General features: G+C 45.5%; 1 protein-coding gene across 3 annotated transcripts in view; it reads left to right on the top strand.

Annotated features, from left to right (window-relative positions):
* Positions 1–882: 882 nt before the first annotated feature.
* The window catches only part of Smg5 (SMG5 nonsense mediated mRNA decay factor), a 26,818-nt gene continuing 12,398 nt past the window's right edge, over positions 883–15,302 (top strand). Inside the window, exons 1-10 of one of the 3 annotated variants that reach the window (XM_031374370.1) lie at positions 884–1,141; positions 5,002–5,092; positions 7,835–7,933; positions 8,430–8,553; positions 8,878–9,034; positions 11,274–11,363; positions 12,147–12,236; positions 13,064–13,142; positions 14,409–14,534; positions 14,644–14,712. In XM_031374370.1, the coding sequence (XP_031230230.1) occupies positions 8,455–8,553; positions 8,878–9,034; positions 11,274–11,363; positions 12,147–12,236; positions 13,064–13,142; positions 14,409–14,534; positions 14,644–14,712 (710 nt within the window). In that variant the 5' untranslated portion in view covers positions 884–1,141; positions 5,002–5,092; positions 7,835–7,933; positions 8,430–8,454. Of the gene's footprint in view, positions 1,142–1,346; positions 1,412–5,001; positions 5,093–7,834; positions 7,934–8,429; positions 8,554–8,877; positions 9,035–11,273; positions 11,364–12,146; positions 12,237–13,063; positions 13,143–14,408; positions 14,535–14,643; positions 14,713–15,302 lie in introns of those variants that run through there. The other 2 variants (XM_031374369.1, XM_031374371.1) reach the window with 2 other exon arrangements.

A 15,302-nucleotide genomic window follows, 5' to 3' on the forward strand; every position in this document is an offset into this window, starting at 1 on the left:
AAAAAAAAAAAAAAAAAAGCAAAAACTGCCACCAGCAGCCACCAACTTCCAGTAGCTCAGTTACAAGGAGTAGGGAGCCTTCTTGAGCCTTCCCTCATGCGTGCCGGGGTTTCGGCTCCTGACTTGACCTTGTGCATGCCATCCCTGGTGAGCTCCAGTGTGTGACAGCACTGTCGTAGATCTCCTCTACCTCCGGATCTTAAAATCTTTTCGCTGCCCACTCTTCTGCAACGATTTCTGATTTAATGATAGCTGGCCCATTCATCTAATTATTTTATGCACATTGGCCTTTTGCCTCTAGACACGTCTGTCGGAGGGTTTCTGCATCCCCTGGATGGTTGTGAACTGCCATGTGGGTGGCTCCTTCTCCAGTACCTAATTGTCCCATGGAGAGCTTTGCACTCTACGGTTTCTTTTCTTCTACCCTGGAAACTTGATTTTTAAAAAATTCATTTTATTTATTTTGGGGGGGGGGGTCAGGGAGCGTGCCACGGAGGAGCTCGTGTGTGGAGTTCAGGACGACTTGCTGGAGTCGATTCACCACCTTCCACCATGCGGGTCCCAGGGGTCGAACTCAGGTCAGCAGCAAGCGCCTTCATCCGTTGAGTCATCTCGCCAGCGCGCTCTTTTTAAACTTACTTCTGGAGACAGGGTCTCTGTGTGTAGCCGGGCTGGGAACTCGCTGCGGGCGGCCTGTGCTAGGAGGATAAGCCTGCTTTGGAACGCCCGCTTCCTCTACAATCTCTGACAATCAAGTTCCCAGCACGCAAGGACTCCAGCCGGGCAGAAGCCATGCTACCCCGGAGCCAGTTTCGGGGAACTTCCCGGAGAGAAGACGACTTTTCGCGAGACTTGGTGGGTCGGCCGCCGGTCCGCGGCTCGGCCGCAACTATCGCGAGATTTGATAGGCGGAGGAGGAGCCATCTCAGGCAGCCGCCTCACAGCGATGGCGGCCGAGCAGGGCCGGTGGCAGTGGCGGCTGCGGGTACAGCTGGAGACGGCAGTGGAGGTGCCAGCGGTAGGTGGCGGGGGCCTGTGACCGGGAGGTGCCCCCGGGCCCAGGCACCATGAGCCAAGGCCCTCCTCCAGTGGAGAGCAGCGAACCTGAAGCAAAGGTCCTCCACACTAAGCGCCTTTACCGGTGAGAGGGCCGGGGTGTGTGTGTGCAGCCGCGGCGGGGAAGCGGGGCCGGCGAGGGGCGGGGCCTGCGGCGGGCGGGCCGGACGAGAGCGGGGGTGCAGCGAGGCGCAGCGGGGCGCGGGCGGACGGGCGGGAGGAGCGGGGAAGAATTGGGTGGGAGGGAGGTTGGAAGCGTGTTCAGAAACCCTCGCCTCGGTGAGCGTGGCGTGACGCGGGGCTTGGCGGAATCGGAGAGATCCGGTGGGAATTGGAGGCTAGGAGGGCTGAGCAGGTGACGATGGGGGGGGGGGTGTCACAGGTGGAGGAAACCACCCGAAAGGACCCCGCTGAGCACCCGTGGTTTACTGGAAACAGCCATTGACCGAAGCCCACAAAAACCTGGTTTACGTCCTTGGTTTGCCCCTCTCGCTCCGTGACCTTGGGCCTCAGTTTCTTCTTCCTTAAAAGGAAGGGTTTGAGGCTGGAGCGGTGGCCCAGCCCTGGCTGCTCTTACAGAGGTTCCTGGTTCAATTCCCAGCACCCACATGACAGCTCATTAACTGAAACTCTGTGGGATCTGACACTCGAACAGACATCCATGCAGGCAAAACACCGGTGCATAAAAACTTAAAAAATAAAAAGAAATCATTTTTAAAAAGTTTCAAGCCGGGCGGTGGTGGCACACGCCTTTAATCCCAGCACTTGGAAGACAGAGGCAGGCGGACTTCTGAGTTTGAGGCCAGCCTGCTCTACAGAGTGAGTTCCAGGACAGCCAGGGCTACACAGAGAAATCCTGTCTTAAAAAACCAAAAAAGAGAGAAAGAAAAGAAAAGAAATTTCAAATTTAAGGGAAAAAAAGGTTTGATTTGAATACACTACAAAATCCATTATGACTTACATTTTGTGGACTCTGAATACGAATAAAGGCTAGAAAAGACTAGTTATGTTGGCTAGGAAGGAGGACTTTGGGTCCATCGTTCCGGGCACCCAGTGACTCAGTTCTTCCTTATGATCTTATATCCACAGTCTCTTGTGTAGGTAGAGCGTGAATCCCAGAGCTGAGTCGAAGTAAGATGGATAGTGGAGACCAAGCCGAGTTTTCTCTCTTCTAGTAGGAGGTGAAGCGTGGGGCTTCCCATTTCCCTCAGGCCCTGCTGAATGGAGGTGCTTGCGCTGCTCGGGCTTGTCTTGAAAAAAACCCAAGAGCTGCTTCATTCATGTGCCCTGCCTCTTGTGGCCTTATAAGCTAGAAGGGCAAAGGGAGTACAGGATCGTTGGGAGATAGGAAGGTGACGCCCTGGCTTCCCACTAAGGGCCCCAAGCAGTAGTCCCCAGGCTGAGGAGTTCCCTTGAGATGGCTTGTGTAACTAGTAATGCTGCTAAGTGAAGTGCTGATCTGCCTGCCAGACTGCAGCGTGGGCAGTGTCTGCGATATTCCCTACTTGTCTCCAGCCCGGCGGATGGCTCTGGACAGTCTTCTGATTGTGTCAGGATAGTTTTCTCAATTTCTCAAACCTTTCTTACACATTTAGCAGGACAGACAGGTTGAGCTGGTGTGTTTGCTTGCAGTATGTGGCTTGTATGTATGTATGTATTTGTGCCCATGGGTTATCTGTGATTGTGTTGGTTTTGAGGAGGGCAAACAACTGAGACAGCCAGTTTTGTTATGTTTTGTGTTTGTGTGTGTGTGTGTCTAAGGCACTGGTGATAACATTCTGGCTTCTGATAAATGAGTTAGACTGTGGAGCTCTCATTGAGCTTCAGAAAATTGGAAAAACTCTTGAAACTAGCTATCTACAAATAGAGCATTTTGATTTCTTTTAAGGCTATCTGAAGAAAAAGAAGAAAGGGGCTGCTGGGGAATCTATAAACACCAATTAATTTATTAAGTTAATTAACTCTGTACATTGATTTGAGTCAAGACTAATTTTTGTGTTTTTTCTTTTTTCTTTTTTTTAAAGATTTATTTATTTATTATGTGTAAGTAATCAGATCTCTTTATGGATGGTTGTGAGCCACCATGTGGTTGCTGGGATTTGAACTCAGGACCTTCGGAAGAGCAGTCAGTGCTCTTAACCACTGAGCCATCTCTCCAGCCCCATTTTTGTGGTTTTTCAAAGGGAGATTATAGTTTTGTTGTTTTTTGAGCCTGTCTGTCCTGGAGCTCTCTCTGTAGACCAGACTGGGCTTAAACTCAGAGATAAGCCTGCTTCTGCTTCCTGAGTGCTGAGACTAAAGGTATGAGCCCTGGCAAGGTTATATCAGACCTGAAGTTTATGGTCTGATAGAGAATGGAAGAAAAGGTGCTAAGTACTCCCAGATCTAAACATTTCTCTTTAGAGCTTTATAGAGTAGCAGGTATTAACCTTTGTTTGTTTGTTTCAAGACAGGGTTTCTCTGTATAGTCCTGGCTGTCCTAGAACTCAGTCTGTAGACCAGGCTGGCCTTGAACTCAGAAATCTGCCTGACTGCCTTCCAAGTGCTGGGCATGCACAACTACCACTGCCCAGCAACAGCCTCTTTTTAAAAATTGTGAATGTAAGGAAGTTTCTGGAGTCTGTTCATAAAAATACAATTGCTTGGACTAGGGGTGTAGTTTAGTGGAGGCTCTGGATTCAGTCTTCCAGCAGTATCAACAAAAAAATAAAACACCTATACTCTTATTAAATGTGCCTGTGGCACTGAAGCCCCCCTTTGGGCTCAGGATGCATAGACAGGACAATCACTTGAATTTGAACTCAGAGTCAGAAGACAGCAAGATCCTGTTTCCAACAAATAAACTCACCCTGTCCAAGGGGCTAAGCTGCTACCTCTGGCACTGAGGTCCAGCTTGGCAGGAACGGCTTGGCTGTCACTTCTGAGTAGCCAGAAAGGTGACTGAATTCCAGAATATTGAGTTATCAAGCTTGTCTGTGAGAATGTCAAGCCCTCACAGTGTTTGATTTCCAGCCCACTTGTTCAGCTGGGTGCCGTCAGTCATTCGGCCCTGTGTAGGGTAGCTTTTAGTGATGTGCTTGCTGCTGGGTCAAGCCTGCTGTGGTCCACTTTCTCTGACCTAAGAGCATATCTTGGTTTATTCTGGCACCATCAGTCTGTGTTTAGATTGTCTTTGTGTCCACAACAGAGCTTAATTTGCCTGTGTCCATAGCTACTACCTGCCATCCTCTTGTGTTTATCCTTCTAGAGAAGAGCCTACTTTGAGGACTTCTTGGGCGTCTTTGCTATGGTGGCTCACTTGCCTCTTAGCTTCTGGAATCAAACACCTCTGTTATATAACAAAAAGGAAGGGAATTAATGCTTATTGAACATTTACTGAGCATTGTCATGAGTGTTGTTTTTTTTTGTTTTTTTGTTTTTTTGGGGGGGGTTGGGTTTCGAGACAGGGTTTCTCTGTGCAGCCTGACTGTCCTGGAACTCACTCAGTAGACCAGGCTGGCCTCAAACTCAGAAATCCGCCTGCCTCTGCCTCCCAAGTGCTGGGATTAAAGGCGTGCGCCACCACCGCCTGGCGAGTGTTATTTTTTTAACAAAGTGGATCATTGTCATATTTCCATTTTGTAGCAAGGTGAACTGAGACATAAAGAAGTATATGCAGCACCACATAGCTGGTTATAAATAGAGACTAAATTAGAACCCATGAAGTTTGCTTCCAAGTCTTTGTGGGTGTTGTTGTTGTTGGGTGTTTGTTTAGGTTTGCTTTCGTTTGTTTGTTTTTTGTTTTTTTTTGGAATGGGGGTTTCTCTCCGTAGCCTTGGTTGTCCTGGAACTTGCTCTCTAGACCAGGCTAACTTTGGGACTCAAAGACCAACCTGCTCTGCCTCCAGAGTGCTAGGATTAAAAGTGTGCACCACCACCCACCTGTTTTTGTTTGTTTTGACACAGGGTCTCACTATGTATCCTTGGCTGGCCTGGGACTTAATATATAGACATGGCCCTGATACAGCTCCCCACCTCCTGCATGCTGGGATTGAAGGTGTGTATCACTATGCCTGGCCAAGCCTACAGTCTCTGATATGTGGTCTTGCTATATATAACCTGGTCTGGCCCAGAACTTGTTTAGCTCAGGCTGCCCTGGAATTCAGAGAATACAGTTGTAGTACTGAGGTCCCACATGCCCACATTCATTCTGAAGCACTCTTGTCTTTCAAGAGGGTTTCTCTGGATAGCCCTGGATGTCTTGGAACAAATTCTGTATACTAGGCTGGCCTCAAACTCAGATATGCTTGCCTCTGCCTCCAGAGTGACTGCTACTGAAGGTGTGTGCCACCAAACCTGGCTTCGGAAGTATTTTTTTAAAAAGTTCTGTTCATCTATTTTGTATGTACATATGTGCGTGGGCATACTTGTGCCATTAACTGCCAGAGCCTGTGTGAGGACAACTCTTGGGAGTCAATTGTTCCCTTTATTGTGTAGGTCTCACGGATAGAATTGAGGTCATCAGACTTCATCCAAATGTCTTAATCCTTAATTGACCCTCAAGCCATGCAACCATTCCTTCTTTGAGACAGTCTCATGTGCCCCTCTGCCTCATGAGTGCTGGGACTATACATATTTGCTCAGTTTTGTTTGTTTGTGGGTTTTTTTTACATTTCTTTATTTGTGTAAATGCACACTCTTAACATATTTCACATTAAATTTATATATCACTCAAAAAAATTTCAGGACAGAATTAGAACTAGAAAAACACTTATCCTTATATTTCACAAGTTACATGTCCTCCATCTTTCCTTACTCGGTCTTTCCTCATCTCCTTTATATTTAGCTTTTCTTCTCTTTTCTTTTATATTATACGCTTGGGCACATTTGTTTACATGTACACACACCCACATACATACTTATATGAGATTTTGAATATGAGAGAGAAATGCGTGTTTTCTGAGCCCTCCAATTCTTTGTCATAATGAGTAAAGTATCATATGTATATATGTGTACATGTGTGTGTCTGTGTCTCTGAATGGAGAGAGAAAGAGTACATATTTTTTCTTCCAAATGATCTGGATTCCAGAGTTTGAATCTGTTTGTTTGTTTGTTTTTGGTTTGTTTTTGTGGTTGGGTTTTTGTTTTGGTTTGTTTTGCTTTGGTTTTTTGAGACAGGGTTTCTCTATATAGCCCTGGCTGTCCTGGAACTCACTCTGTAGACCAGGCTGGCCTCCAACTCAGAAGTCCGCCTGCCTCTGCCTTCTAAGCGCTGGGATTAAAGGAGTGCGCCACCACTGCCCAGCTCAGAGTTTGAATCTTAAAACCCATAGTTCACAATTACCTCTTAACTCTAGCTTCAGAAAATTTGTCACCCTCTTTTGGCCTCAGGTGTGAGTGTGTGCATGTGTGTGTGTGCGCGCCCTCGAACATAAATAATAGCCATGACACTTAACCTGGAGTCATGAACGACTTATGGGAGTCATGTGGGGCTCCACAGTCAGACTCAGGTTATCAGGCTTGACAGCAATGTTGTCAGCCCATAGTGCCTGATTTTTGTTAAGATTTTTTTTTTTTTTTTTAAAGTATATACATACCAGCACTTGGGAGGCAGACGCAGGCAGATCTCTGAGTTCAAGGCCAGTCTGGTCTACAGAGTGAGTTCCATGACAGCCAGGGCTACACAGAGAAACCCTGTCTCTAAAAACCTAAATAAAGGGGCTGGAGAGATGGCTCAGCAGTTAAGAGCACTGACTTGCTCTTCCAAAGGTCCTGAGTTCAATTCCCAGAAACCATATGGTGGCTCACAACCATCTGTGATGGAATCCAATGCCCTCTTCTGGTGTGTCTGAGGACAGCGACAGTATACTCATATAAATAAAATAAATAAATCTTAAAAATAAATAAACAAATAAATTAAAAAAAAAGTATATACATATACACATACATTTATACATGTGAGGGGGTTATGCAAGTGTGAGTCACAGTTATTCACAGTCATGCCCACTTTGTGTGTGCTTGCATTCAGACTTGGATCCTCACATTTGCACAGTAATTGTTCTCCCCAGTCAGCCATCTTCCTAGCCCAAGAATGCCTTTTATGTCAGAGATAATAAACTCTTATATAAGAATCCACTCCACCATTGTGTATTGAATGTTTACTGAATGCTGAAGCTATAAATAGATCATTACATTTAAATCTTATAAAGCTATTCTAAGTACCTGCATTATGTGACTCATTTTTATTAATATGGTGACCTTTAAGATACCAGGTAATTTGCCAGGGTTAGACCCTTAGGTCTTCTATGTCTGGAATTCTGTACTCTTTGTATTGTGAGGGTGTTCCACCTTAATACTGTTGACATCTTGGGTAGGATAATTTTCTTAAACTGGGCCTTGCTACATTGCCCAGGCTGTTTTTGAAGTCGTCATTGTAAGTAATCCTCCTGCTTCAGCCTTTGAAGCCCTAGGATTACAGGTATATACCATCTTGACCCCCAGAGGGTAGTTTTTCATTTTGGTAGGCTTATCTGTGTATCAGAATATTTTTAGCAGAATTCACTAAATGCTAATAGCACCTGCCTTAGCCGTGAAGACAGATAGTGCCTTTGTTATTGCCACATCCCTTGAGCAGGGCTGCTGTGTTAGTGAAGTCTGCCTCTTCATTTCCCTAACCCTCAGTCTTCCCTCCCACTTTTCTCCCCTTCCCTCTCCTTGTTTTAGTGTTTCTCTAGCATTTGTATTCTGGCACCCAAAGTGAACTGTTTGTGTGACTCAGGGGCTCTTTGTTTATCTACAGGGCTGTGGTGGAGGCTGTGCATCGGCTAGACCTCATCCTTTGCAACAAAGCTGCTTATCAGGAAGTGTTCAAACCAGAGAATGTTAGCCTGAGGAACAAGTAAGCTTGAGACTTGAACTATAGAGTCTGTTTCCCTGCCTGTCTCTATGAGAAGCTTTGCTGCATATAAATTAATATATATTACCTTTAACCTCCTGGCCTCATGGTACACCAATAAACCATGAACTCTCTGGCTTCCCTGAGAGAACAGATGAAAATCCTTCATTCTGTGTGCAGCTTGTACATCCACTAGATTGGGGCCATAAAAATGACAATTGAGTTGAAGGGGATTGGTCATGTGAAGGCAAAGAAGGAAATAAGACTGAGAAGAGACTATGTGGGGAATGAAGAGTGTTAAACTTCTTACTATTTCCTGTTCCTGTTGCTGTCTCTTGGAGAATCCTTGCCTTCCTAGGCAATCCAAGTTATGACGCTGATGTCTCTTGGGAGGCAGAGATGTGTTGGTGTTGGTAATAGCCAATGCCTTGTCCTTGGCTCTGTGTGCTCTTTGTCAAGGGCTAACCATGCCTCATGCTCCCGTATCCCTTATCTCCAGGCTGCGTGAGCTCTGTGTGAAGCTTATGTTCTTGCATCCAGTAGACTATGGGAGGAAGGCTGAGGAGCTGCTGTGGAGAAAGGTGTACTATGAAGTCATTCAACTCATCAAGACTAACAAAAAGGTAAGGGGCCTAGGACGTGGGCAGAACTTGTTTAAAGAGATGAAATTGAAGAAATAGAGCTAGAAAAGTGGGTGCAGTGCATGCTTGGAGGTGCGGGGGCAGAGCGGAAACAGGGAGTCACACAAAATTGAACTTGGAGGAAGAAGAGAACTTGTCACATGAGAGGTCCAGTAATGCAGCTCTAAGGCTGTGTGGTAACTTGTGTGGGAAGAGAGGTATGCTTGAGACTCTAGAGCCAAGAAGGGGAGAGATTTCCTCAGATGAACAGGTTGTAGCAGAGGGAGTGGCACTCTGAGCTTATTTCTTTACTTTACGGGTCTCCAGCACATCCACAGTCGGAGCACCTTGGAATGTGCCTACAGGACTCATCTGGTTGCTGGCATTGGCTTCTACCAGCATCTCCTTCTCTATATCCAGTCCCACTACCAGCTGGAACTACAGTGCTGTATTGACTGGACTCATGTCACTGATCCCCTCATCGGTGAGTGAAACCCTGAGGAGTAGGTTCTTGTCCCTTGTTGTTTTCGGTGTTTGAATAACTAGTAACCAGCCAGGCAAATGGAACACCTCCACATGCCTTGTGAAATTAGATTTCTCCAAACGGGTGTGAGTTATTTACAGTGAAGGTCTTAAGGAACAGAGGCCTAGGACTATGAACTCATGTGGAGGCAGAAGGGGAGATCAGGGTCTAGTGTAGATCTGGCTCTGGAAGGTGCTGTTAACCTTTGCTTTGTTCTCCCAGCTGAATTCTGCCAGTGCTGTAGCTTTTAACTTTGGGGATTGTTTTCCAGTATTTGGTTGAAGTTTTGAAGTCTTTAGAAATGTTGGGAAAATTGTTGACAGTCTTTCCAGGAATGCAGCCGCAGAGATCCTGGCAGCCACACTTTACTTTCTTTGTAGCTTATGGTCCTCCCTTTAGAGGCCCTTCCTCCATCTCTCCTTGTTCTCTCTGCCCTCTTCCCTCCTCCAGGGCCTTGGCCCAGCTTTCACTAAGAGGTAGACTTGTACTTACTACCTGACAATGTTCTTGTCAGAAGCACAGCAGCTGTGCTTTGTTTACTTAAAATATTATATAAAGACAAAGGAGGAGCTAAGTGAAGTGCTTGCCCTAGAAGTACACTGACATGAGTTTGACTCGCCAGCACCCATGTGAAAACCCAGGTGCAGAGGTTGCAGGTTTGTGATCACAGCTCTAGGAAGGTGGAGACAGGAAGATCCCCCGGGTTTGCTGTTCAGCCAGTCTAGCTGACTTGGTAGGCTTCAGGTTCAGTTCCTCAAAAGAAGGTAGAGAGTACAAGTAGGATGGCTCAGTGAGTTAAGACATTTGCTGCCAAACCTGCTGACCTGAGTTCAACCCTGGGATCCACGTGACAGAAGGCAAGAACCAATTCCCAGAGGTTGTCCTCTGGTTTCCACATGTATAACATGCCATGCATGCCTCCACTCATATACATACACACACAAAATATATAAATAATGAGAGGTGGAGCACACTTGAGGAAGATACGCAGTGTCTACATCTGCCCCTGAACATACCAATCTCACACATGCATGTGCATAACACACAGGGGTTTAGGTATTGTAGCTCGGTGCTTTTTGACTGTGTGAAGCCCTAGATTATACCCTAATACCAAAAAACAACCACAAGATTAATGTGCAGGTAGTGTGTATACGCTTAACTAGGAAGCCAGAGGGCCCACAGCCTCAGAGTTTGCTTGAGATGGTCACGTCCCAGGGCACTACCTTTGGTGTTTTCTTCATTCAGCCAAGAAGAAAGTCCACAGGAACATCAAGAAAAGTTTTTCAGAGTGGGCCTTTGCAGGGGACCTGCAAAATCACAAGGCTTGAGGGTGTGGTTTCCAGAGCCAGGCTGCTCTTCGAATCATCTTTGTTTTGTTTTGAGTCAGGGTCTCACTATCTCTGGCTGTCTTGAAACTCATTCTGTGGACTAAGCTAATCTCAAACTCACAAAGATCTACCTTCCAAGTGCTAAGATTAAGGCATGCACTACTTTGCCATGTGTCAGAGTACCCCTGAGTAAAAAAACCCTCAATCTACCATGTCTCTTTGAATCTTTTTGTTAATTTGTTTTGAGACAGGGTTTTCTCTGTGTAGCCCTGGCTGTCTGGAACTTGCTTTGTAGACCAGGCTGGCCCTGAACACCCTGATATCCACTTGCTTCTGCCTCAAAGCACTGGGATTAAAGGTGTACCCCACAATTGCCCTGCTGCCTCTTTGAATCTTAGACTAGGTAGCTCTGATATAGCTCCCCCCTTGCCTTTCCTGTCACTAGAGCCTCATCTCTTCTTTCTGTTAGACATCCTAGGTTGACCTTCCCCTTGGGCACTGTCTTTTTTTTTTTTTTTTTTTTTTTTTTTTTTAGACAGGGTTTCTCTGTATAGCCCTGGCTGTCCTGGAACTCACTCTGTAGACCAGGCTGGCCTCAACTCAGAAATCGCCTGCCTCTGCCTCCCAAGTGCTGGGATTAAAGGTGTGCGCTACCACTGCCCGTCAGCACTGTTCTCTTTTGAGGGTCTTCTTTCCTTTGTGCCTCTGTGTGTCCACCTGTTTACTCAATTCTGTAAGACAGTTCCAAGGCTAGTCCAGCATCTACTCCTCTTTTCTTCTCTTAAGTGACATTTCTGCTGCCTAGGGGTTGGGGGTAGAGGAATGGGCTCATAAATTAATATCTATTTTTCTGTCCCCTCTCCCCCTTTCAGGATGCAAGAAGCCAGTATCTGCTTCAGGAAAGGAGATGGATTGGGCACAGATGGCATGTCACCGATGTCTGGTGTACCTGGGGGATCTGTGTAAGAATCTTTACCTTTCATTTCTTCTGCTTTGGGTTATCGAAAAGTCCAGACTGCTTCAGTTGATAGTACCATCTTTTACATATTGAACAGCTGAAGAAACAGATGGTAACAGTGTTCTGTCTTTCACTGCCTGCCAGACAGTTCTCTATGGAGAGATAGAAATGGGGAAATAACTTGGATACTTGAAGTAGTCATTATGATCACTATTTTAGTAGGTCAGGAAATTTTAACTTGGGCCCTTCTCATTGGAGGCTTTCTTTTATCTCTCTGGACTTCCGAGGTAAGTCAGAACTTGAGCATTAAGAAGCTCACAGAGCACTTACTGCATGGTGCATGTTACTGAGACTGGAAAGGTTCTCTCTTGCATTATAGCCCTGAGTTTCTAGTCTTGTAGATACCCATTCCTTATTGGGCTGCAGTTGTGGATTTGCTGGGAACATTATATTTCATTGACCTGCAGTTCCCTTGGCTTTGTCCCTGCGGTACTCCTGGGCTGTTCACTGTTTCACATTAGGACCAGTATCTTCCTGTAGAATTAACCAGTTACATTCCAGAACCAAATATGAGAGATCTTTACAAGCAATTATATTATATTTTGAATCTATCAGAAAGGAAAAGAGTCAAGCCAGACTTGGACTATGTCAAAATCCTACAGCCTGGGTCTTAGTCTTAGTTCATGTCTCTCTTTCCCAGGCTCCTTATAGCTTTTAGGGTGCATGTGGGAGAGGGCTTTCTTTCTAAAACACAGAATCAGTATGTTTCTCTTCCTTTCTCATGTAGCACGCTATCAGAATGAATTGGCTGGTGTGGACACTGAGCTGCTAGCTGAGAGATTCTACTATCAGGCCTTGTCAGTGGCTCCCCAGATTGGTAAGTGTCCTCTTTTGATGTACTAACCAGAGAATCTTGGAGAGGTAGGCAAGTTCTGTTGGTCAGACAGGCTCATTTCTCCAGGTCCTTGATTATCCTGCTCTTATATCTCATGGGTATATAGTCTTCTCTGTGTGACACACAGAAGATGGAGGAAAGGGAAGAGAAAGGGACAAGTCTTAAACAGAGAAGAAGGGGGGAATGCTCCCCTGTCTGTGAGTTCTGTAGAGAGAAGAAATCATGCATCAGCTTGCCACACAGAAGGTGTAGTGAGACAAGGGATAAAATTTTATACAGGGGCTGGGGATGTGGCATAGTTGGTAAAGTGTTTGCCAAGCATACATGAAGGCCCTGTGAGTGATCTCTAGCACTGCAGAAGCCAGGCCCAGTAGTGTACACTTAAAATCCCAGTGCTTGAGAGGTAGAATTTGGAAGATCACAAGTTTAAGGTCTTACTTGACTATATACCAAGTTAAGACCAACCTGAGCTATGAGATCCTATCTCTTTATGCATTTTAAAGATGCCATTTATAGACAGAAATGGAGATTTACATGTAGGGTGTAGTTAGGAGCTCAGACGTTAAACAAACTGAGCTAGAAGAAAGGAGAGGGCTCCATTAAAGAGCTACAGTGTAACTGAAAGGGTGCAGTCCAGAGTTCAGGAGAGTACTGGAAACCAAAATGGAATGATAGCAAGAAAGGCTAGTGACCCCTTGAAGGAGCGGGACTGGTGCTGCCTGAGTTGGCCCAGAATTTTACCGCTGGCATCTCTGACAACCTTGACTAAAGACTGTGCACTTAAATTGTGTGAATCTCTTTGATTCCAGGAATGCCCTTCAACCAGCTGGGCACTCTTGCAGGCAGCAAGTATTACAACGTAGAAGCCATGTATTGCTACTTGCGCTGGTAAGTGTTTCCCAAGCCCTGTAGTCCTGTGTCCACCCTGCTTTCTCACCTCCCCATTTCTATTTCTCCATCTTTCTCACCAACTTCTGGCTATGATAGAGGCATGTTCAATTGAGGGTCTCTTGGTTCAAGGGAACCCTGACACAATTCTCAAGTGTTTTACAGAGCCACATGGATTTATGGGCCCTTGAGATGTTAAGATAATGACACTCTTAGGTTAAATGTGAGGTTATTTTGTTGTTCCCATGTTGATTGGTTTGTGAGATAGGGTCTTGCTGTGTACCTGAGGCTAGCCTAGATTTCACTGTGTAGCCAAAGCTGACCTCAAATTTGGCAGTGTTCTCCCTCCCTCTATCTCTCGAATGCTGGTGTATAACTAGATCTACCCTGATAGCCAGGACTGCTGACTTTCTGTAGAAGGAAATTTGCTTTATTTTGTTATTTAATCATTTAATTTTCCTTATTTTATGTGTATGAGTGTTTTGCCTATATGTATATTTTTTTTTTAACCTTTCAAGTATACCTAGTGCCTGAAGAGATCAGAGGAGGGCATCAGATCCCTGAAAGTGGAGTTACAGATGATTGTGATCTGGGAATCTGCAGTATGATCAGGAGTTTAAGGCCAGCCTTAGCTATAAGAGACCCTGTCTCAAGAAAACACTACCAAGACAAATATGTCACGCAGTGCCAAGTTATTGGTTTTGTAATGAAATAGGTTTTCATTGAGAATTCAGTACTGCCATGTGCCAGCTGTATAACCTTGATTTGTTCTCACAGGCTCTTTTTTAAAGAAATTTTTATATGTAGATAGTGTTAGGGTACATTGTGTGCCTGACTCAGGTCAAGTGTTGAAGCATTAACAAATACTGTAGGTAAATACACTTGGTTACAGTGAATGCTTATGCAGTGCTACCCATTGCAAATTAAGATAATATACTTTAGGAATGGTAAGTTAAGCTTGTAGCAAAGTAGGATTAATTGCCTGAGAGGAGAATGTAGTTGTTACCACCTTTACTTGAATGAATCTCTCTCTCTCTTCCTCCCCACCATCCCCCGTGGGTATGTGTGTCTGTCTGTCTGTCTTTGTGTGTGTGTATCCATCCATTCCTGTCTCCCTCCTCAGGAAAGATGACTGAGTTTGTATAAAGAAATTCAAACCCTCTTTATTTACTGATAATGGTTTCTTAAAGCCCCAACAGGTGACCTTTCCCATTTCCTCCTATTCCCCTGTCCAGATGCAGTAGCTTACCCCTGTTTCTCCTTCAGCATCCAGTCGGAAGTGTCCTTTGAGGGAGCCTATGGGAACCTCAAGAGGCTATATGACAAGGCAGCCAAAATGTACCACCAATTGAAGAAGTCTGAGACCAGGAAGCTTTCCCCTAGCAAAAAGCGGTAAGTTGGAGCCTATGGGGAGGAGGAGGGCTCTTTTTGCAGTGGCTGCAGTGGGATCACAGGGACTCTAGAAACATTCTGAGTGTACTCTGGGTTCCTCTCATTTCAGATGCAAAGACATTAAGAGATTGTTGGTGAACTTCATGTACCTACAAAGCCTGTTACAGCCCAAAAGTAGGTGAGTGCAAGCAAGTGTGAACAGGAATGGTATCAAGTAAGCCTCAATGCGCCTAACCGTTGACTGTGCTTTTTTATTTTTTTATTTATTTTGGATTTTCGAGGCAGGGTTTCTCTGTATAGCCCTGGCTGTCCTGGAACTCACTCTGTAGACCAGGCTGGCCTCGAACTCAGAGATGCACCTGCCTCTGCCTCCCAAGTGCCGGGATTAAAGACATGCTGGCAGTGACTGTGTTTTCTGTGGGAAAGGCTCACCAGGTGGTTCTCTTTGGCCATCCTGGATTACTAGATGCTAGAGGAGTGATCAAGTGACTGAATAGATACCCATATTCTCTCCTTTGCATTTTAAGAGCCTTCCTCATACTAGGAAACATCAATTTTGTCTTCTTTTGCCATTAGCTCCCCCAGATCCCCAATCCCCACAGTCTCCAGACAGAGTCTTACTATGTGACCCTCGGTGACCTAAAACTTGCTATGTAGCTACGAGGATCAGGCTGGCCTTGAATTCACAGAGATCTGCCTGCCTCTTCCTCACAAATGATGGGATTAAAGGCGTGTGCCAGCATACACACTGATCGATTGATTTGATTT

The sequence above is a fragment of the Mastomys coucha genome, unplaced genomic scaffold (assembly GCF_008632895.1).
Source record: "Mastomys coucha isolate ucsf_1 unplaced genomic scaffold, UCSF_Mcou_1 pScaffold16, whole genome shotgun sequence".
NCBI classification, from domain to species: Eukaryota; Metazoa; Chordata; class Mammalia; order Rodentia; family Muridae; genus Mastomys; species Mastomys coucha.